Source organism: Pelophylax lessonae (genome assembly GCF_965119305.1).
Source record: "Pelophylax lessonae genome assembly, chromosome: 1".
Taxonomy (NCBI): domain Eukaryota; kingdom Metazoa; phylum Chordata; class Amphibia; order Anura; family Ranidae; genus Pelophylax; species Pelophylax lessonae.
This window is the reverse complement of record NC_138768.1, coordinates 205892659-205917520: the sequence shown is the minus strand read 5'-3', so window position 1 is coordinate 205917520 and position 24862 is coordinate 205892659. Positions and strand designations below refer to the sequence as shown.

The 24862-nt window shown below is 46.1% G+C and overlaps 1 protein-coding gene across 2 annotated transcripts in view; it reads right to left on the bottom strand.

Annotated features, from left to right (window-relative positions):
* Nucleotides 1-24862, bottom strand: part of SLC27A6 (solute carrier family 27 member 6) — a gene marked incomplete at its 3' end in the record, with an annotated part of 100975 nt that overhangs the window by 19897 nt on the left and 56216 nt on the right. For both annotated transcript variants that reach the window (XM_082243860.1, XM_082243861.1), the window contains exon 8: nucleotides 10171-10369. In XM_082243860.1, the coding sequence (XP_082099986.1) occupies nucleotides 10171-10369 (199 nt within the window). The remainder of the gene's footprint in view (nucleotides 1-10170; nucleotides 10370-24862) is intronic.

Here is a 24862-nt window from a genome sequence, read left to right as displayed (position 1 = left end):
GGAACCTTGAGGGGCACCATATCACTCTGCAAGCACCTTAATTATTTGGCACCTTGGCACCTTAATTGGATCACTTTAAGGACTTTTTTTCAAGCACTGAATATTTATTTGGATTATTTCCAACCACTTATTTTGTTTATTGTGCACTAATATATCTATTTATATATTTATTTATTTGTTATTGCATAGAGATTTTTTTAGCACATAGCACTTTTACATTTGATCATACAGTGTGCACTTTATAAAAAATATTGAATTTATATCACAGCACTTTACACTTTATTTGAGCTAGCGCTGCATAAATTCGTTTTTTCATCATATTTCCTAAGACTTTCTTAGTGTCTGCAGCAGCTGCCCATTATTGCATTTATTTTTATTTAAATTTTCACGTTGTGTAGCGCGGGTTTAATTTTTGTTTTTCACTGCCAAGAACCTGACCGGTTTCGCCAGGTGTTCCGGCTGCTTCATAAGCCATTATGCACTAGAAGTTTCACTTCCTGTTTATATGGGGCTAAACTTTACAACATTGCCGAAAAATCGCTCATTAATAAGCATGGCCAGGGCAACACATGGGGGCCCACAAAGGGAGGGGGATTTGTGATGAACGACATTTACAGAAATCCTCATCCAGCAGCTGAAAGCTGATCTCTCCCCCTTTACCTGCTGCCAGGTTTTATCTGCTGAGAAAGAGACAGTTGTCCCAGCCCTGGCTCTAATGTTAGCTCTACTCCTGAGTTTTTCATCCCTGAAACTTTGTTTCTTTCTTTGCAGTTTCTCCTATACTCCTTGTCCCAGCTTGCATATTTTTTTTTCATCTCTCTCCCCCCCATTGCTTTGTCTACCTGACACTGTCACAGCTGATCAGCTGTATTCCCATGGGGTGAAGAGTTTACTGTTACACCGGTTCCATAGCTGTCTGTTATCTTGCCCCAGTGCAGTTTAGTGTGCTTTATGTAGCTGGACTTCCCCCTCCTCTCCCTCAGACTACTTCCTGACCTATGTTACTTTGCTTCTTCTCCCCTTCACTGTCAGTTCCCTCTGCATCAACTCCTTCTATTTAACCATTTACTAACTGATCTGGCAGTAGTAAACTCCATTTTTTAATCTTCTATCTACAGGTAAGCCTATAATAGGGCTTACCTGTAGGTTCAGTGAATATCTCCTAGACCTAACAGCCAGGGATAGCACCAGTGCATGTGCACTGTGCTCACAATGGATGACATACCACCCATTGAGAGAGCTGTGCTGTGCTGTGACCATGATACCTGCGCGCATGTGTGTGAGTTATATCATCGCAGTTTGGCCAAATGACTGGAGTCCTAAAAACCAGAGAGAAAACCAGAGGAAGATGAAATCCCTCGTAGTAGTGACAGCACACCACTGGAGAGATCAGTTTTTTTAGGTTAGAAAAAAAAAAATTAGGGGCTCATTCTCACAGGTACTCTGGCTGTGTGAAGGAGGGGTTTGGGCTGGGGCCACCTGTCATTCTTTGGCGATGCAGCATCTGTATGAATACAGCCGCAGGCTCTAATTGGACAGGTGTGCAGGTGAGTAACCCCAAAATGCACACTGTCTGTGTTCAGGCTGTACACCTGCATCCCCACGCCTGTCAGATTAGGACCTGCAGCTGTGTTTGTACAGCTCCACGTGGTTCAAGCCACATAAACCACTGATTTACACTATACAGACCACAGCACCCATGTGCATGAGCCCCAACACCTCCTCCACACACAGAGATTTATCGATCAACTCAGTTTCATCTTTTAGATTTAGCAGGAATTCTGTGAGTTATGTTGTATCTGTGCCTGCTAATATTGATCTTAATGTATTTTTTTTCGAAATATACCTCAATATTTTCTTGGGGGGGCCCTGTCAGGTAGTCTGTACAGGGCCCCACAATTTCTATCAGCAGCCCTGTGCATGGCGCTGTAACGTCATCACTATCCACCCTCCCTATTCAAGATATATATATATGCAGAGGTCAATTGGAGAAAATGCAGTGATCCCATTAATTATCCACTAGATGTCTCCAAAAACACTATGATCCTCTGCTTTTATTAGGATTGCTTCACATGCCCTCTGCTGCTTGTTCAAATAGAACAATACCGAAGATGAAGACATTTATAGGCATACTGGGAGACCGCACATAAATCAATATCCACATGACCCAAAATTATGTATTCTTCATTCCTCTCCTCCTTTTTAAATAAAACACATTAAAAATAAAAAAAATGGGGGGGGCGGAGCCAGCTAGCAAGGCAGATGGCAGCGTGAGCTAACAGCTCCTTGCTAAGCAGATCGTTCGGAGCAATTTCCACGGAGAGGGTCACTCCAAAATAGTTCATTTGCACTCCTGTCAACCCCGGGCATCACTGGAACATGCCACCCAAGCGGAAAGATCGACACAAGCCGGGTAAGATGATCGACTTCTTCTCCCCCAACACCAGGCCGCGCAGCCAAGATGGCGCCGGCCCGCCACACTCCTCTAATAGGCAACCCCATCTGTCACACCGGACTGATCTGCACCAGCCGAGACATCTCACGGGCACCCAAGCTGACCCCACGGGACTCTCCCCACAGGTGGCTGCAGAATCACAGCCTTCCAGCCCTGCCAAATCCAAGCAAAAGACTTTCCATGATAGGCCGCTCTCCAGCCCCGGCATCACAGTAGATGACACCCTGGAGTTTCAAGACTCCATTGCAGCCATCCCTGCAGGGGATCATCCCGTGATGGCATCCATGTTTAAGGAGATGATGCTATCCCTACGGTCTGCAATTCACTCTGATATGCTGCAACTGGTGTCCCGCTGCAACACAGCTGTCGCTGCTGTCGCTGATCGAGTATCCATCATTGAGAACAAAATGGGTGAATTTGCGGACACATTCAATAGCATGGTGGATGCTCACAATGACCATGACGATGACCTGGAGTGGCTAAAATCTAAAGTGGCGGATCTTGAGGATCGCTCCAGGAGAAACAATGTGAAAATCAGGGGGATCCCTGAATCTATTAAACCTCCCGACCTGGCAGCGTTCCTCACCGCCCTTATGCAGGAAATCCTTCCTGATGCAACCTTGGGAGACCTGGCCATTGATAGGATACACAGGCTCCCGAAGCCTAAGCATATCCCCGCCACATATCCACGGGACGCCATTGCAAGAATTCACTTTTATACTGTGAAAGAACAACTGATGGCGAGAGTAAGAAAGGCGGTGGATCTCCCAGCTAGCATGCAAGGCCTGTCCTTTTACGCAGATCTATCTGCCCACACCATGAACCGCAGGAGAAACCTTGTGACAATCACTAAACCTCTCAGGAATCACCACATCCAGTATCGCTGGAATTATCCTGCCACCCTCATTGTTACAAGAGGGGACAAGGAATTCAAGATCTCTTCTCTTGAACGTGGAATTGAGCTCCTGCGCCAGTGGGGGATTTTGGAGGATGATACCCCCCCTGGAGATCATTCTCCTGACAGGGTTCCGACAACCTCACCACCAAGATGAGACGGCGGGCTGACAGGGCCCTTCCAGCTATATGTCAGATGACCCTCTGATGTTCTAACTGCCTGATCTACAGTCTCCGAGTGTTCTGTTCGGCTACGAATGGTGTTTTGTTTTTTTTCTTTTTCCCTTTTTTTACCAGTTTCCCCGTGTTAGCAGTTGGATAACTGCTCAGATTTCCACTTGGTTATCGTCCTTTTTTAAACAAAGTTTGGCGCAGTTAAAGTTCCTGCGCCCAGTGCCATATCCATATTGTTTTGCTTAGAGAACTTGGCATTGCAGTAATACCTACTTGATTGTCACGACTGTCATTGGTAGATTGTTTTTCTTGCCCTTCTTATTATTGTTTCTCTTTTTGTACATTACCTGTGACACACAGCAACGAGTGCTTCATCAGCCATACCCTCTCAAGTTCCAACCGTTAACTTTTCAGCACACGCGGACTCCTCCAGTCGGCCACGAACTTGCACTGTCCCGGACTCTGCGATCTCGGGTAAGGTTTTATATACTTTCTTTCTGCCCTTACTTGGTGGGGACATAGTCCCTACACCTGGACTCCTACCAACGAACTATTTTATACCACTTCACCATGGCCTTCAAACTAACCTCCCTGAACGTGCATGGATTGAACAGCCCTGGTAAACGTCATATGTTATGGAGGGAGATCAAATCCCAGGGATGTGATGTTATGCTCATCCAAGAGACCCATTTTTGTGCTACAGCTCCTCCTAGACTCACAAACAAACAATTCCCTCATGCATACTTTGCTAATGGCCCCAAGAAAAAGGGAGGAGTGGCCATTCTTATAAAGGACTCTGTGGCCTACAAGTATCTCTCCCATATATCGGATCCTGATGGCCGTTTCATCCTTTTACACTGTGAACTCAACAATATTGAGTATTCCATCCTTAATGTGTACGCCCCAAATGTGAAACAAATTACATATCTGCGTAAACTTTGGAAACGTCTCAAGGTGGATATAAGGGGCCACGTGATCTTTGGGGGGGACATGAACATGGTCGCAAACATGCGTCAAGACGTTTCTGGGGGACCCCAGGGGTGTCCCCGCAGATCAGATCTTGCGGGCTTCCTGTCGGCCTCGGGCTTACAGGATGTTTGGCGCTGTTACCATTCTACAGAGAAGGACTACTCTTTCTTTTCAAAGGTCCACTGCTCTTACTCCCGCATAGACATGTTCTTCACGGACAAATTCTTACTGCAAAAAATTGTGGACTCCTCTATAGGCCAAATAACGTGGTCGGACCACGCTCCTGTTTCCATAACTGTCGGTCCTCGGGCTTTTACAACGAGGGCCAACAGATGGAAAAATGATGTTCATATTTTTTGTGACCCGGGGGACTTCCTCTGAGGTCCATGCGGCCCTGGAGGAATTCTTCAAGTTAAATGACAGCGGAGATGTGTGTCCTTTCAATATCTGGAATGCCCATAAGGCATTTATGCGAGGTATCTTGATGTCTAAGAGTGCCACCATACGGAGGCAGAGGAGGCAGCGTATGGAGGATCTGTTGAACCTGATCCGAACCCTAGAACAGACCAATAAAACTAACCCACTCCCAGACGTTAGTAACCAGTTGACTCAAGCTCAAAATGACCTACGTTCTCTCTTGATTGGACAACACCAAGCTAGTGTTCGTAGGCTTAAGGCAAATTTTTATGCACATGGCAACAAAGCCGGTAAATTATTGGCTACCCATGTGAAGGACGTTCATGCTCGTCAACGTATCTCTAAATTGACGCATCATTCTACCGGACTGTCCTTAACGAATCCTAAAGACATTGCCGACGCCTTCAGCCACTATTATGGCTCGCTTTATAACTTGAAGGATGACCAGTCCACACCCCAGCCATCTCCTGAGATCATTGACAGTTTCTTGGATTCAGTCTCCCTTCCCACATTACGACTGGCAGAAGTGACGGAATTAAATCTCCCAATCACTGACTTAGAAGTCACTAGGGCGATCCAGTCCTTGCCCCTTAACAAAGCTCTGGGCCCTGACGGGTTCTCTTCGGAGTACTACAAAAAATACATACATCTACTGGCCCCTAGATTGCGTAGGGTGTTCCACAGGGCAGCCTCCTCTGCTTCCTTTCCTCCAGAGATGCTGGAGGCTACAGTAGTAACACTACCCAAACCGGGGAAACCCCCGGATTGTGCGAAGAATTTCAGGCCCATATCTTTACTCAATGTGGACCTGAAGGTCTACGCGAAAATACTGGCTACCCGCATTTCTAAGTTTCTACCAAACCTCATTCGGCAAGACCAGGTGGGGTTTGTCACAGGCCGCCAAGCGACCGATGCCACAAGAAGGATGTTGAATCTCATCCACCATGCCGAATCCACTCATACTCCTACAGTGTTCCTGTCCCTTGATGCCGAGAAGGCCTTTGACAGGATACACTGGGGTTATCTACGAAAAGTTCTACAACGTTTCGGCATGGCGGGTGAGATACTGAATGCCGTGCTGGCCTTGTACACGGCTCCTTCGGCATATGTCTATACAGAGGGTCTGTTCTCCACAAAATTTGCCATAACAAACGGTACCCGTCAGGGGTGCCCACTGTCACCTTTGGTGTTTGTTCTCCTAATGGAGCCATTTGCGGAGCGCATCAGAACTCATCCAGGTATTCGGGGCATAGACATTAGAGGTTCCTCCAACAAGATATCGTTGTTTGCGGACAATGTTATTTTGTCTCTGACCTATCCCTTATCATCCTTACCAGCGGCCCAGGAGGTTCTCAGGGAATTTAGTTCTGTCTCCTACTACAAGGTTAATGAAACCAAATCAAACATGTTAGGTGTTAACATATCAGCTGATCTCACACAACATATTCAGAGTATAGTTCCATTTCAGTGGGGTAGTGGTCACATTGACTATCTAGGTATCAAGCTCACAAACCGGATTGGGGATCTCTTCAAAGCCAATTTTGCTCCTTTCCTTGACACTCTAACGCACGAACTGACTAGACTGGGCAAATACTATCTTTCATGGTCAGGTAGGAATGCAGCATTCAAAATGCTGACGTTTCCAAAACTTTTATACCTGCTAAGAGCTCTCCCCATTCAAATCCCCTTATCGTTTTACCGTAAGGTTCAATCTTTGGTATCTAAATTCCTATGGGACGGGAAGAAGCCTCGTTGCGCCCATAGATATTTGGTCCAGCACCCCACGGTGGGAGGTATGGGGATTCCAGATGTATGGGACTACCATATGGCTGCTATCCTTTCCCAGTCCCTCTATTGGCTGCATCCGACTCAGGCACCTAATTGGAGACAGATTGAACAGTTGGAGGTGATACAGGGCTCTCTTGCTGATCTCATACTCAGTATCCCCTTATCTAAATGTAGTTTCCGTATGGGCCATCCCAGCATCTCAGCTACAGTACTGGCTTGGCAATATTTTTACACACATAGCACCGCGCAAGCTGGGAGGGTGGAAGTTCCTGTGCCTCTGACTGCTCTCTCCTTCCTCTCCCCAGACTTAAACGTGGCGCATTGGTCCTCTTTTGGACTTAGGACAATCCGAGACATCGCACAGGGCCCCCAGGGTTTTTCCTTTTCCTTATGGTGCGACAAATTTCCGTCATTTGCCAAGGAATACCTCACACTTATTCGTGTATCACACTTGATTTCATCTATGTCATCGACACACATTTCCTTCCCGGAACAGATCTATGCCCTCTGTTTTGGAAAAAATGTGCGGCAAAGCGGTATAGGCAAATTCTACATCTCCCTGCACGACAAGAAAACCTTCCAAAAAAACACATACCACATGAAATGGGAGGGCGAAATTGGTCAAGTTTTTACAGAGGAGCAATGGTTGAGAGCCTATAAACATACGCTTACCCATACCAAATGTTCCAACTTTAGGGAGGGATTGCTGAAAATTCACCTTAGGTGGTACAAGACACCCTACACCATTGCTAAATTCTATCCAGACACCTCTAATTTATGCTGGAGACAGTGCGGACAGGTTGGCACTCTACTTCATGTTTTGTGGACGTGCATTTCCCTGAGAAGCTTCTGGGCCTCCATTTCCACATTGATAGCAGAAGTCACCGGGATACTTAACAAAATTTCAGTTGAACAGGCGATTTTGGGTGTGAATATGGACAAATACCCACCCCAATATAGGACAGTGGTCCAGAATATTTTGTTCGTTGCTAGGTTGTCCATAGCACGTAAGTGGAAGTGTGCCGACCCCCCAACTCGGAGGGAGGTCATCCAAATAGTAGGGGAGTCGTGTGTGTATGAGAAGACTCTGGCCTTACAGGCGTTCACGTTACAACAATTTCACTCCAGGTGGTCCATATGGACCACTTATGTAGGGTATCATGGCCCCCAATGATTTCTGATGATTGTTTGCAGTATTGTTGAATTTGCTGGGGTCCTGGGGGGGGGAGAGGGAGTGGGCGTTTGAAGGGAGGACGCATTATGTTCCCTTATGGGGCGTCCTTTCCCGGTGGCGTTGTCCACTATAAAGGTTGCAAATGACGGGTATTTGCCCCCTCTCCTCCTTCCCTGGACAAACAGGTTCATACGGTTTCAATGTGTTATTGTTCAAGATGTGAAAGTTCATCCTATATTGTGGGTCTTTACAATCACTGTGATACTAACAGTGCTTATAGATATTTATCTTTATACTTCAATGTACGTTAATCGCATTGCAAATATGGTTTCATATGTTTATGTACGTTGCTTATTTACTGTATTTGAAAAACTCAATAAAAAACACTTTAAAAAAAATAAATAAAAAAAAAATAAAAAAAATGATGTTAAAGAATTATTTCAGGGTAGAAATGGAGAAAATCTCAAGCTATCATTGAGGTCAAGGGGCTTTGTTGCCTCAAGCTCCCAAATCCATCTTGCTTCTTGCTGCAGGACAATGCGATCATACTAACCCCTCTCCTTTTGTCTGGAATTGCTTTGATTACCCGAATGCTTAAGCATCTTGAATCCCTGTTGTGTTGTAGACACACATGACAGGCAATAGAGGCTTTATGATGATTCGTTTCAATATCATAAATATGATCCTGCAAACGTTTTTGACAACCCCCGTGGTGTCACATGTCGCCTTTTGATTGCACCTGAGGGTCCTTCCCGTCGGCAAGACCAATCTATCACCTTCCACTATATAGGAACAGTAATTACACATTACACATCTCCGCATCCCAACATTCCTATGTCGGATAGGAGGTTAAAACCATTATGCAAATGGGTGTAGCCGCACATTATTAACCACTTATTCTCCGTCAACTTCATAGTGAATTGGGTTGATGGTGCTTACAGGTATAATAGGAACCCATATAATTTCGAATATATAGGAGGAGGTAGAGCTTGGATCCACCTGGGTTTGGGTGTATGTGTTGTGTTTAAGATTAGTGGAGAAGTTCCCTTCTACCTGTTTAAGGGAATGGCTTTATCTTTGTGCAGCAAAAGTACTAGCATTTTCAGAAAGTAGAACATTATTTTTATTTTTCCATTTTGCTTGCATGTATTGAACATTCTGTACACTGTGTCCAGAGCAACCAACGGTTCCTGCTGCCATCTCTGAGCCTATGAGGGGTGAGAGAGCTGCTGCTCTTGTGCACGGAGCCAAAGTAGCACAGGGCCCTTTGCATTGTGCTTGGCGGCCACCCTGAAGATGTGTGAACCGGCTCCATTGAGAGCTGGTCAAGTGTCTCCTGTCATTCGAATTGGATGCGGGGAAATCCGCAAGCCTATAGGTGACATAATTGCACAGGCTCTGCAGCCATTGTCGGCAATCTCTCCTCTTCACTGAAGCCAGATCTGGAGAGATCCTGTGACCAGACCGGAACGACTTCAGTATAGGAAAATATTGGCATCTTTCCTTTTACAGTGTAGATATAATAGGCTTAGAATTTTAGTTGGGAGTAGATTTAAGCTTAGTAAAGGCTGGTACAGACAGGCTGAATACCGGCCGGTTCAACAGAACAGCCTGTCTGACAGAAGGTGGCCTAACATATGTTGAATGGGCAAGCTGGAAAACCAGCAGCCAGTCGGAATCTGATCGGTGCTTGCCACCAATGGCTGTGAGCGCTGACCGATGTGTCCTGTCGGGGAGTGGTCCCCCTGTCAGAACACAATAGCACAGCGGGAAGATGGCTGTAGTACTATTGCATTGTTAGTACAGTGAGCTCCTCAGATTTTTTTTTTTTTTGTTTTTTTTGGGCTGAACAAATAAAAAAAAGAACTTACCATGTGTATCAGGCATTAAGCTTTGACTTGCTTTCCACTTCAGTTTAGAGAATGCAGGAAATAACTGGAATCCGTTTTCCATTAAGCAAGAGCAGGAAAGAGTCTGCAAAGAACTGTGCCAAAGCCTTGCAATATACATAATTGATATGGAATAATTTTTAAAGGCCTTCTTACTAGAGTTGGGATCGGAAATAGATTCACTTTTTTTTTTTCATATGCTGCCTTTTAGAACAAGTTCCATAACCATTGTCAACTACATGTATACGAGGGCGAATGGAATTTTGGACTTTTGTAAAACACAGCAGACTGGTTCCCAAAAGCATCTCTGATTTGCATGAAAAAAACATTGTTCGTTCCAAAACTGCATAAATATGTCATTTCATTTGTAACTGAAAAGCCAACATATTTAAAATAGAAGAATATATTACCTGAAAGTATCTCCAATTCTGTCTCGAAAGTACAGAAAATTATCAGGATCCTGCATCATCAAGTCACCGGTATTAAAATAGACATCTCCTTTTTTGAACACGTCACACATTAACTTCTTTGTTGTGTGTTTTTTATTTCCAGCATAACCAAAAAAAGGGTTGGTATGATTCACTTTAGATATGAGCAGTCCAGTTTCACCTATTGTATGGAAAGCAAATAGGAATCAGTGTTATTATTAATGGATGTACAGCAGAAATAGTTTGAATGTACTTGCAAGAGTAGTGAGCAAATAACAAATTGACAGCCACAAATAATTTATTTGTTATTGGCAGACCACCTAGTTGACCTGACCTTAAAATTTACAATAAACCAATAAACATAAATCAACAGTGGATGATCAGCAAAGCAAAAATTAAAAAAAAAAAAACAAGAAAAATTGCAGCACAAATATTACAAAGGGTATAGTCCCCATTTAAATTTCATAGCACTCTTGACTATATAATAATGCTAGCCATACATAAAATACGTATACAGGTCCTGCTCCTTTCAATTACAATAAATACATGAGGATATAAAAAGTGTAAGCCTGGCTTTGATATACTGAAATGCATTTTCAGTAGAGATTAGCATTCCATCCTCTTGTCTGTGAGCAGTCAAGTGAGGATGACCCATGCAAGACCTGGATTCAAACAGAACAATTTGTTCATCTTTAGTTGGAGCCTCAGCTAGCATGTTAGTGCTTTGTGTGTGAAATATGCATTGTACTCTGATCTCATAACCACTGATTAATAAAATCATCATCATGGACTACTTTTTGTCTATTTACATCAGTCTGTGCATTGACTATTTACATCAGTCTCTGCATTGAACAGGCCTCCACCTAGATACTGTATGTACATAGAAACATCTTCTGCCTTCCTTCATGTTAGAAAGCTGCTGCAGATATGACTCTTACCAATCAAGATGTTGCTGGACACATGCATGCCTTCCAACTTTTTAAGATGGGAATGAGGGATACCCATTAGCAACAGTATGTAGGCATTGGACACACCCCATGCCATGATTTTTAAAAGGAGAAAAAAGATTAAGTTTGTAGCACCCTCTAGTGTGTGCTTCTATAAAATGTAGTGCAGGTAAAAGCATTGTCTGGCTCTAGGAGTCAATTAATTGGGTCAGGGTTATTGGAGGCCAGGTCTGGATGACTCTTTCGGGCAGCTCTCTGGGACTTCCATCTGGTGTCTAGAATATTGGACACCAGGCTGGGGGGGACCCAGGCTGGGAGCTCAGGAAAGCTGACCTGGGAGGCCGTGGAGGGATTCAGACCAGAGATGCAGGAGGAAGTAGCAGCAGAGACAGTGAATAGTTCAGAACATGCAGGGACAGACAAGGGGAGAGACTGTCAGCTGTAACAGGTCTCTCTTGAAGACTGCGGTGTGCCAAGTCTTCATCTAACCTTGCCCTGGGAGATCTCCATGTGTAGTGTGCCAGTCAGAATGGCTGGGGAAGTGTACCATTTAGGATGACTGAGGAAAGCAAGCAGCCAGGTGGGCTGCTATATTCTGCAGCAGGAGAACTGGGCTCAGAATCTACAGGAAAGCAGAAGGTGATGCTGTTTACTCCACAATGTGCTACTTTATCCACAAAGGGACAGGATGTCCCTAGCCTGTAATAGTATGTTGCTGAATTAACTAAAAAAAAAAACATGAAGTGATTCAGCAGGACTGTTTTCTGTGTTTGAGTGCATGAAGGAATTGCTGTGTTACTGACTGTGTAGTAGTGGGGAACCCCAATTCAGCAGCTCTCGAGGGGTGTGCTACAAATTAAACCCAAAAGTGTTTTTTTTTACCACTACCATTCCTTTATACTGGCTTTTGAGATTTACAAATGTAGCAAATTTAAATTGGATGGACTGGGAAACACTTTTTGAAAGACAAAAAGTGCATTTTATATACAACTATATAGATCAGACCAAAATGAGGGACAAAATGAGGAAGAAAGAAGGGCCGGGGGACTTTGTCCCAAATCAGGCACAGTCCCTCGAAATCCAGAACAGTTGGGAACTATACATGTGGCTAAGCACTTGTTTTATTGGAAAAACAACAAAACACAGAGATGGTAAACAACATAACTATGTAGTTCCACTAGAAATAATATTACATTATTCAAGAACACTATCACCTAGTGGCAGATCTAGTAATCACACTATACAGATGTAATGAGAATGCTTGTTGAACCTATATTGGTATAACAGCAAAGTAATACCCCCACTCAGCAACCATTATCTTCTTTTAATGTTCTTCAAACTTAGGCTTTGATGGTAGTTGCAATTGTAGCACTGTCCCTGATGGGCCTGCTAAATAGTGTCTTGACGGGCTCCTCTGATTACCAGCACATGGTTACCTTTAGATATAGTCCTGGATCCCTCCTTGCTCCTGATGGCTCCTCACATAAACGAAAAGTCTAGGGGTGTTGGTTTTTTGTTGTTTATTTGTGATTGGGATAGGAGAAGGGAAAAGTAGGATACTCTAACTGAACTATTCGCATTGGTTGAAGACTTCTATCTTCTGGACTTTCATATCAATTAGAAACAGCCAGGCTGTAATCCACACTACCAAAGTGTAGAAAGGGTTAAGTCTCTTGCTCTCTTCACTCTCTGACAAGACAACTTGGTGGAAGAAAACTTACCTTCAGGACACTCTCACTAGTATCCCCTTTCAACTGACACCCGTATACTGACTATCTCAAGAGCAGGGGTGGCCCCCCTCAGGTTAGGCCCCTTGACATGAGGTTCTGTACTCACTGTACTGCACAGACAGATCATCCAGTGTCTCCCCTCTCAGTCAGCTTCTCTGGACCTCTGGGTTCAGTTCCTCATTGCTACTCTCCAGGCCCTCAGGATGACCCCCTGAGGCCGCATTATACCTCTACAGAGGAGGTGGCAGCAGCCCCCCTGCCTCTGGGACTCCGCTATCCAGAAGAAAGACCATGAGCACACGTGATCCTGGCTTTTATACAGTTTCCCAACATGTGCCGAGGCACTTTCCCTTCGTCAATCATCTGGACTGTATCCAAAGCCCATGCACCCATTCGTCAGGTTACCTTCCACTGTCCAACATGCCTCCCTATTGGACCAGTGTGAAACACTCTCGACAGAATGAGTTACATCCTGAGCACAATGAGCAGACTTCACTAACAGATCCTGCTCTCTGGTAGACAGAGAACAATATAGATTTACCTGCAGCTCTTCTGGTAAGCCTACAGAGCTCAAACTATACTTTCTCACTAGCACCTACCCAGGAGGGTGCTACACAATGTACAGTTTAAGAGCATCCGCACTGTTTGTCTGTATTGTCTACTGTTGTGTAGAAGATCTTCTGTAAATTCCCAAGCATACATCTGCTTGTCATAAACAGGTAGCTTTCACCTTTCTTCACATGGTGTTGGATCAGGCTGTGGTACATACTGTTTATGACATGCATATAGTTGGGAAACCCTTACTGGATCTCACAGATGATGCAGGTGGTTCAGTCTCTTCCTTTACAGATAAATAACTGATGCCAAATTCAAGTGTAGCACCCTCAAGTTTGTGCTAGAAATAGTGTAGGTTGTGTTTGAGTAGGCAAAATTTAATTTAGCTCAGGGCTAAGCCAGAGTTGTGGAATCTGGGTCTGGGTTTAGTGACTCAGGGCTGGATGACATCTGCCAGCTCTCTCTGGCACTTCCCCCTGGTCTGGAAGTTTGTAAACATTTCCAGAACTAGAGGGTGGAAGTAAGGAGGGGCTGGCAGGGGGCAGAGCTTACCTCATAAATAGACATGGGCCATGCCGAAAGTCAGGTGAAAGATAGAGACGAAGCACTAAAGAGAGAGTTGGTGGCCCTTAGGCGTGCCCCCTAGTCTGGGGGGTGACCTTGGGCCAGGGCTCAGGTGCTGGAAGGATCCTTCTACAACACACAAGAGGAAGCCCTTCCTGAAGGCACGGGAGCAAGAGAGGACAGAGTGAGTAGCACTGTGGGGGCTACAAAGGGGGGGAGACTCCCACACATAGTCAGTCTCCCTTGAAAACAGTTATTTGCTTCAATCTTCAGGCCTTTGCCTACAGATATCCTGAGAGTCATCCGGATGGGCTGGTGTAGAGGGGCAGATTCAGCCAGGTGGGCTGGCATTGCCTGAAGAGGTGGTGCAGGGCTCAGTGACCACAAAGGAAGTAAAGGAGAAAGCATTAGTGGTGTCACTCCAGTGTGCTACTGTTAAGGGACTTTGAGTTCCTTCCTGTAATGGGCTGTCGCTGAGCTGACAAGAAGGCCTTGTCAGCTCCCCTAAAGAAGTGAGCCAACAGAAGATGAGGAGAGAAGAAGGAATCAAGTGTGTGCAGGTGGCTGGAGAAGTGGAAGCTGTATATAGAGAGACTGTATATAGGAAGTTGTCCCTGAAGTTGTTGAAGTCAAGTGGGCATCCCATAACCTCCCATCGTTATCCAAGTTACAACTGTCTAAAAAAACATAAAACCAAAGCTATGGACTGTTCTCTGTCTCTTTGATGCTTATGAAGATTCAGTGTGCATGAGTGGGGGGATCCCTTTAACCTGCAGCTCCTACGTGGGGTGCGCTACACAATTTTAGTTGTTCTGTTCTTTATCGAGCAGTACTAGGCTTCTTGCTTAGGTTGTCCTTCAGGCAATGCTGACACTGCCATTTTATGAAGCTTTTGACACGTAAGGGTTTCATTAATTACACTTTTACTTATTGTTACCATACTGGTGTCTGGGTGTAGAATTCTGTAACCATTTTGAGACTCATCGTAGCCTCACATACAGTATATTTTCCTTAGCGCAAGGTTCTAATTTTGTGGTATTTTCTTTAGGAACATGCAGGTACGATTTGCTTCCAAAGATTTTAATGTGTTTCAGGTCAGGCTTAATTTTCATCCCATAAATCATAAACATTTTTTTGTTTGTTTTTCAGGGAAGTGGTTTTGAAGATAGCAGGTTGTCAAAATGGTATCTCCCCAGTATGTTTTTGACCTATCTGCATCAAAAAGAATGGTTTTGCGACTTTCACATATGGTGCGGTTCATTCTTTTTGAAACACCATTTTGCTCTGGATTGTATGGTACAGTAGGATAAAAACTGAATTTTTGTAAAATCTTCCCTGTAAAATTCCTTTCTCTGAGTCCTCCGAAAGTCGCCGCCTCCTCTAAGTCATCACTGTTGGGTATTGACTTCCGCTCCGCAGGAGTAGCTAGGCATAAAGACTTAGTCAAAAGAACAAAGGCATTTGCATATACACACCCATGGGGGCTGTCCCATCTGGTCAATACCCCCCTGCAGTGACCACTCCCAACTCAGTTTGGTAGCATAGCAGTAGGTAATAAGAACCCCAAAAGAGGGACGGGGGCGGCGACTGTCGGAGGACTCAGAGAAAGGAATTTTACAGGTAAGATTTTACAAGAATTCAGTTTTCTCTTACGTCCTCCGACAGTCGCCGCCTCCTCTAAGTCATCACTGTTGGGATGTCCCAAAGCAGTATAGACATGAGGGGTGGGAGACGCAACCGTAGAAAAGGCAACGCAGTACCCACATCAGAGAAAGGAACCTTACATGCACAGTAAGAGAACCTCTGGGCAACAGAAAACAGTGCTCAACAGGAGCAAGAGCCCAGGAAAGCAAATACCAACAGCCAGGGACCCATAAAAAACAAGGGTCCTTCATGGCACTGCCGCACTGAGAACCTTGCGGCCAAAGGAGGCATCAGCTGATGCCAGAACATCTACTTTGTAGAATTTGGAAAAAGTTTGCACCAACGACCAAGTCGCAGCCTTGCACACCTGGGCCACCGAGGCCCGATGCCAATAGGCCCAGGACACACTCACAGATCTGGAAGAGTGCGCCTTAACAGGGAAGGGTGGAACCCGTTCCTTCAAAGCATAAGCCTGTTCAATGGTCTGTCTGATCCATTTGGCAATAGTCGCTGCAGATGCAGCCATGCCCTTCCGAGGTCCCTCAGGAAGGGCAAAGAGTGAGTCCGTCTTCCCGAAAGGACTCCGTAGACGACAGGTAAACCCTGATCGCCCTGACAACATCCAAGGAATGCAGAGCAACCTCCTTAGGATGCTTAGGCTTCGTACAAAGCGAAGGTAGGACAATGTCCTCATTAATGTGGAACTCAGACCACCTTAGGAAGAAAGGAGGGATGCGGATGCAAGACCCACTTATCCCGGTGAATCACCAAGTATGGAGAACGGCAAGATAACGCTGCCAGTTCCAACACCCTGCGAGCCGAAGTGATCGCCACCAAAAAGGCAACCTTCTTAGACAGCAGAGGCAACGATATATCCCGAATATTTTCAAAGGGAGCCCGCTGTAACACGGACAGAACCAAGTTCAAGTCCCATGGAGGTAAAGGCTCCTTCCTGGGAGGAGCCAAATGTCGCACACCTTGAATGAAGGTGCGAACCAGAGAATGAGACGCCACAGGGCGTTGGAAAAGAATAGCCAGTGCGGACACCTGGCCCTTGATCGTGGCCAGCGCCAGGCGCTGGTCCACACCAGACTGGAGGAAGGCCAAAACTCTCGACACCGAGTACGAGTGAGGGGAGAACCCCCTGGACTCACACCAGGCGAAATAAGCCTTCCAGGTACGGTAATAGATTTTACCAGAGGAGGTTTTTCTAGCCTTGACAAGGGTAGGAATGACCTCAGAGGAGAGACCCCTGTCCCTCAGGACCTGGGTCTCAACAGCCAGGCCGTTAAAGCCAGCGACTGTAAAGCAGGATGGAAGATCAGACCCTGAGACAGGAGATCTTCCCGCAGAGGCAGGCGCCACTGCCAGGTGAACAACGTCGCGTACCAGGACCGGCGTGGCCAGTTCGGCGCCACCAGAATCACCAGGTGCGGTTCTGAGGCTAACCTGCGGAGGAACCTGGATAGCAACTGAATCGGAGGAAAGGCATACATCAGACGATACAGATGCCAAGGGGCCACTAACGCATCCGAGGCGTCCGCCAGCGGATCGCGCGTTCTTGCCACAAACCTTTCCACCTTTCGGTTTAGCCGAGATGCAAACAGATCCACGTCTGGGGATATCCCCACTTCGCATACAGCATTTGGAAGACCTCCGGGTGTAGGGACCATTCCCCCTGGTCCAGGGCCTGGCGGCTCAGATAGTCGGCCTGCAAATTCTCCTCACCCGGAATGTGGACTGCTGAAATTGCCGGGACATGATTCTCGGCCCAAGACAGAATGTCGGTCACCTCCCGGGCCGCTGGAGCACTCCTGGTGCCCCCTTGGTGGTTGATGAAAGCCACCGCGGTAGCATTGTCCGTCTGTACCCGGACAGGACGGCCCCAAAGACGGTCCGACCACTGGAAGAGACAGAGTTTTATCGCTCGCAATTCCAGCACATTTAATCGGGAGGGAGGACTCCTCCTCCGACCAAGTGCCCTGGGCAGACAGGTTGCCCAGGACTCCACCCCAGCCTGACAGGCTGGCATCCGTGGTAATCACTGTCCACACCAACGAACGGAAGGACTTGCCTTCCGCCACCGACCGGGACTGGAGCCACCACGGAAGAGCCAATCTGGTCTGACGACTCAAGGAGACACTCAGATCCAGGGACTGAGGCAGTCTGTCCCACCTGTCCAGGATCTCCACTTGGAGAGCCCGCGTGTGAATGAGCAAAGGGTATCACCTCGAAGGCCGAAACCATCAACCCCAGGTCCCGCATACAGGCCCTGAGTGACGAGGATTGGCTGTCCCTGAGGGACCTGATCTCGTCCCGCAAAGTCCGGAGCTTGTCCTCCGGCAAGAACACCTTTGCCTGAGCAGAGTCCAGAAGCATTCCCAGGTAGGGAAGACGAATCAATGGAGACAACGTCGATTTCTGAACGTTGATGGTCCATCCGAACTCCTGGAGCGTCTGTACCGTGGTGGACAGATCGCGCACTAGGTCCTCGCTGGCACGTGATCTCAGAAGTAGATCGTCCAGGTAACCCAAGACCGCAATGCCCTGAGCCCTCAGCAGGCCCAGAACCGGCACCAACACTTTGGTAAAAACCCTTGGTGCCGAAGCTAGACCGAAAGGTAACGCCACAAACTGGTAGTGGTCCTCTGCGATAGCAAATCGAAGGTACCGCTGATGACCCTCGAAAATGGGGATGTGCAGGTACGCATCTTTTAGATCTATCGAGGCCAGGAATTCTCCTGGACTCAAGGAGGCCACCACTGAACGGAGAGACTCCATACGGAACTTCCGAACATGCACAAAGCGGTTCAGCGCTGTCAGGTCCAGAATAGGATGCACTTTGCCCTCCTTTCTGGGCACAGTGAACAGATTTGAATAAAACCCCCGAAACTTGTCCAGATGAGGCACCGGGACAATCACCCCCTGAGCAAGAAGGTCCTGCACCGCTTGGTGCAGGTCCTGCAGATGCCCCAGAGGCAAATGAAGATTTGAGGGAAAGAATCTGTCCGCCCGGCCGGGAAAGGAATTCGATCTTGTATCCCGATCGAACGATTTCCAGAACCCACCTGTCCGATACCCGAAGCAGCCAAGGTTGGAGGAAACCGCGCAAACGCCCCCCCACCCCTGAAACGGGTGAGGGCGCCCCTTCAGGCAGAGGCGGACTGACCCGCCGAGCCGGCATTGCCTGACTTTTGCTTACCCGCCCAGGGCTTCTTCTGACTGCCCTGGGCCTTGAAGGGCTTGCGTTTGGATTGGTTCCGAAAGGCACGAAAGGACCCCTGAGTGGATCTAGGCGCAGAACCCCGCTTGCCTCGAAAGGACTTGATCTTCGGGTTCTGGGGCAGCAAGGTGCTCTTGCCCCCGTGACGCCTTTTACCAGGGTATTCAACGCCTCGCCAAAAAGGCGAGAGCCAGCATAGGGAAAATCAGCAACTGTTTTCCGCGAGGACTGGTCAGCTGACCAGCTCTTCAGCCATATCAGTCGCCAGTTAAGCCCCGAGACACTAGAGAGGTGTGCCACTAAAGGGGCCTCATTTAAGGCCGCATCACACAAATACATGATTCCTTGGTGAATTTGATCCACCATTTCCAGCCGGGCAGGCGGAACATCATCAGACACGAGGTTGCTCCTAAGCACCTTCGTCCAATCAGCCACCGCCTGAGCCACCAAAACGGACGCGAAAATGGGTCTGAGCAACGAGCCCGCCACCGTATAGGAATGGCGGGCTAGAGACTGCAACCGCCGGTCCGTGGGATCCCGGAAAACCGGGGTGTCCTCAGAAGGAACCAAGGTAGCCTTGTTTAACATGGCCACAGTGTGATCTACCTGTGGAGGCACACATCATCGTGATTCCGTAGCCGGTGCAAAGGGATAAAGCAATTTGAACCGACTAGGCACCAGGAATGGACGTTATAACGTGCGCCACATTTCATTAACAGTGTAATGAAACTCAGCTGGGCAGGGAAAAACCTGCGCCGACTTGCGGGTCCTGTGCATCCCAAATGAGGACACAACGCCCGGAGGACAGGGCTCATCCTCCAAATGTAGTGTTTCCTTAACAGAAACAATTAATTCATCCATGGTCGCCCGCTCTTCAGGCAACCCCAAGGAAGAGGTATCAACCCCTTCCACCTCTGCCTCCCCCTCAGACCCCAGCGGGTCCAAGGATGAGCGAGACCCTGAAAAGGGCACGCTCGCAGCAGCAGCAGCCATATCACCATCTGAATCAGAGGAGAGAGAGACAATCTGGGCCTCTTTTTAGCAGCACGTTCAGAAAGATATTGAGAGCAATAACCTGCAGAGCCCCGCAGAGTGTTGCCACCGATGTCCTGCTTCAGAGGAAAAGGAAGTGCTGCTAGAGTAGGCTGAACTTATAGGCTGCATGACTCAGGAAAATGGCTGCCCCATAGGAAAGCATGGAAGGCTCCGCCAAAATGGCCGCCGAGCATGCGGTCGGAACGATTGTTCTGCTACCGCAAAATGGCGGCGGATGGCGCCAAAAAACAGCATGTATATTGCCCATAGAGAAGCCAAACATGCCTGCCCATACCTAAAATGGCGGACCGCGCGGATCTTCCCCGCTGCGGCCGCCACACACACAGTCTGCACCCCCAACAAGCACCGAAGTGACACAGGGAAGGGGACCCCCAAAAACATACAGCACCGCAGCGCATGCACAAGCGATCCCCGCAGAGTCACACAGGCACAGACATGGGGGACACACAGCAACACAGACTGCCACCCCAGACAGAGGCCCCACACAGAAGTACTTACCTGTACCAGATGGCATGGGGTGCCTCTATGAACGGAAAGCCGCTGTCCTCATCTGACAGGGAGTGCCGTTAGCCAGGGACATGACACTGCAGCATCGCAGATGTGTCCTGTGAGGTAGCCACCTCACGGCTGCATCCCTGCTGCGAACAGGGATGGGTCGTTCATAGTGCCAGGATGAACCATGGCTGAACGCTCAATGGCGGGCTGGGGGTCCATCTGACCCTCTGCCCTGGAGAATCAGAGCGGTCAGTCCAAATCCCAGCACCGCATGAATCCATCTTTTTCTGAAGAATCGACTAAAACTAAAGCTGACAAAATAAACAGCTAGTAAAGTAAGAAAAAAACTGACATTTTCAAAAGAAAATCAACTAAAAAAAGATTAGATAGGCTGAGACTGTAGCCCCAGCACAGGGAAGCCTAACTACTCCTGACGCTAGGCAGAATGAAACTGAGTTGGAAGTGGTCACTGCAGGGGGGTATTGAACAGATGGGACAGCCCCCTTGGGTGTGTATATGCAAATGCCTTTGTTCTTTTGACTAAGTCTTTATGCCTAGCTACTCCTGCGGAGCGGAAGTCAATACCCAACAGTGATGACTTAGAGGAGGCGGCGACTGTCGAAGGACAGAGAAAATATAATTCTATACTTCTTCAAAATAGCTTGTGCTTTAACACTTGTGTACTCTGCCATTATCTGCATGGGAGTATTTTAGGCCTTTTGTCAAATTTGTTGCTTACTTGGGCAAGACAATATTCAGGTTTATCTGGAACTTCATCTGCTGTGTAATCATCAGTATGTTTTTTTCTGAAATCTTGAGTTTTCAAAGCACCACATAGATAGGGTGATTTAGGTCCAGGGGCTGTCAGGCTCTGCTGTTGCTACTTTTGGGAAACGATTTTCTGGTAATTTTTCCCCTTTATGCAATTGGTGCACCATTTTTTTACCGCATGGGTCAATTTTTATATCACTGGCATGCTGATCTTCAGATAGAGTCCTAAAAGTTTCAGGATTCCTGGGTATCAGGAAGCACCTGGTATGAATACCGCTCAAATGTTTTTCCCATTTCACAGAGTTACCACTTGACTGCACTTAAGCTGATACAGTTAATTTGTGATTTTCTTTTTGGTAGTGCATGGATTCCTTTTGGGATACTACCTCTATTACCTGTGAATGTCACTACATTTCCTTGTTGGTGAGCTTTTTCACTGGCAATAGGTGGCATTCAAGAGGAAGATATAGTACAAATTTAACATGTGTTCTTCTGGTGACTGAGATAGAGGACAGTGTACTGTATATAACCTTTCCCAATTCCATCAGACCATATACTGGCAATTATCTGGTGTAATGTTTTTCTGTCTTGCTTTGATCCAGGTGAGTAAAAAACAAACAAAAAAAAAAAAAACACTTTTATAATTGGTCATATGATTTGTAGCCCCCCAGAGTCATTGCTCCAGGTAAAAAAATGATGAGGTGATCTCTTTGGAGTGAAAGGCACATTAGTCTTGGTTTACACTTATACAATTTCTGATGCATTCCAGAATGCATGGGATCGTATGACAAGTGAAATAACATGAGTTTCTGTGGAGACCGTTCACATATATGCAGTACAAATCTAAAGCGATAATAAAAAGGGTCCTGTACAAATTTAGTGTGGTGCAATTTTTTTTAGCTCCATAGACTTGCACTTCCCTTTTCTGTCCTATAGTAACACGATTCTAGAATTTTCAGAAGTCATAGCTTTCCTCCTCACCTCTTTTCCCTGGACCATGAGAGAGAGCGAGGGAGAGGAAAAAAAAAAAAAAAAAAAAATCACCACAGATGTATCCAAATCATGTTAAAAACCCATCAGAATTGCATCTGAATTGCATCAACTCGCACTGGAGCTGATCCTTGAAATCGCACTGCAAAACGGATTTAACCTGCACCGCATCAGTGTGAACCTAGCCCTAGTATCTGAAGGTTCTTCTATTTCTTCTTTAACATTTGTGGCCTCTTGTTGAACTTGTCTCTTGTTGGTTCATTTTAGCTTTCCAAATTTTGTAGCTTGCCTTTAATTGATCTGTCTTTCTGCATACAAAACATTCAAAGGTTTCATGCTGCATGTTACGATAATGCTTAGAGATTTAGTAATTTGAGCTTTTTGGTCTCTCTCTGTCCACTCCTGTAGGGGAGTTTGTTCTGTACCCTTGTAGACACTCCATACACAATCTCTTATCCGTAGAATCTTCATTGTAAATTTCCAGGACCGGTAGTTCCAAGTTTGTCAGATTAGCGACCAAACAATTCTATGAAGTGTCGTAGCAAATGAGTATCGCCACACACTGGGGTTGATTTACTAAAACTGGAGAGTGAAAAATGTGGTGCAGCTGTGCAAGGTAGCCAATCAGCTGCTAACTTCTGCTTGTTCAATTAAGCTTTGACAAAAATAACTGGAAGCTGGTTTCTATGCAGAGCTGCACCAGACTTTGTACTCTCCAGTTTTAGTAAATCAACCCCACTGTATTCCAACTCCAGTGTGAATTGGCCTTTATGATTAAGCCCAATGTGGGTGAAGCATGTCAGAGGAGCATGACCAATGGGCAGAGATTTGAGCTGAGGCATGTCTTTCATTTAATTTACACTGGAGCGGAATCCAGTGTACAGCAATACTTGAATTCTATATTGTATTTTAAAAACAAGATCTGCCAGCACCTGAATACAGAGTGAAAAACCAAGAGACGGATACAGTGGACTTGGAGTGGCACCAAACTGGTATGGTACTTGATAAAACTCTGTTAGTAGCCATCATAATGCTTTCTACGCTTTCTTTTTCTGAGACTGCCATCAAGATGCACACATATACCCTAAAGTCAGTCTGATCACATGGCAGCTAAACTACCTACTATAATTTTTTTTAATTCAGAAGAAACTTGAGTATAATGAACAAAACCCACAAAGACAAAGTGAAAGCACTTCAATTTCATATAGGATAGTGTACTCTGTGTAAATAAAGTTGTTGTAAGCATGAAAAAATAGGAGACAGCGGGACATTTTACGGTGTTGTTCTCCCCCTTCAGTAAGACTCAAAATAGGCAATTATATCATAAAAAATATTGCTTTATTCAATTACAAACATAAAAAGGTTTAAAAGAAATTTGGTAGTAGACTACATGATGTAAAACCAGATCCAAAAATGATATTACATATCATAATGGGTAACTCATGATAACACTACCTGCAAACTAAAGGAGATCCCTCCTTCCAAATCTGCCTTATATTACAGTAAAACCAGAATGTGAAGAAGACAGAAAACTCTTCCCGACGCATTTTGCATTTTGGCTTCTTCAAGGGTGTTTGTAAACACACCAATACAAAATACATTTCTATATGACACACACTTAAAATTCAAGATTATTGTAACTTACAAAATTGAGTTGTAATCTCAGAGGAGTTATAGGTACTCGCTTCAGTTCGGTCAGGTGGTCCCCCAATGACCAAGGGATCAAGGTAGAGTGAATCCACGCCCGGAGGGAGGGGAGACCCACCCAAAATAGGCATCCAATCAGGGCAGAAGAAGAGGAGGAAACAAAGACAGACAAAGAGGGGTGTAAATTTATATTTCTAGAGTACAATCCAAACAAAATCACTGATGCCCCATCCATGTACAGGTATCCAAAAATATATTACTTCCCAACACTGCCACTAACTCCAGACACCTCAGCACAGGTCCCCTAAAACGTCTGCCTCTAATTTCTCTCTCAAAACTCAGTCTCTTTATAGAGGATTATTGGCATCAAATTGTCTCCCCGCTCAACCCCCCACCATGGCCGCCTCCAGCGTGTATGCGGGATCTCTCACACATGCGCGATAATTACGCGACGTACGCCCTTGCGGCTGAGGAGGTGAATGACGCGGCGGGAGGGCAGTGACCATATGTCCCGCCATTGTCGAGCATGCACAATAGCATTTTCTTACATGCAGTCTTCCGGCGCATACACGCTGGAGGCAGCGATGGCGGTGGGTGGAGCGGGGAGATGATTTGACACCATCCTCTATAAAAAAGACTGAGTTTAGAGAGAGGAGTCAGAGGAAGACGTTTGAGTGGTAGTTTGATGCAGTGTCTGGAGTTAGTGGCAGTGTTTGGAGGTAATATATTTTTGGATACCTGTACGTGGATGGGGCATCAGTGATTTTGCTTGGATTGTACTCTAGAAACGGAAATGTATACCCCTTTTTGTCTGTCTGTTTAAATAGGTATATTTTGGACCTATTACTTCTTCCGTGAGAGCATAAGCAATATGACTGACTCCTCTCTTCCTACCATATCTTTTTGGAGACGAGGTATGTTTACTAAGGGCCTGTCTTGTGGAAATTTTATAAGTAAGTATTTCTTCTAAAAGGTAAGTGCAAACCGGGACAGATCAGAGGCTAGCCATTGTGGAATGTACTATCCCTGACTGTTCCGGGGGTATGTTTGTT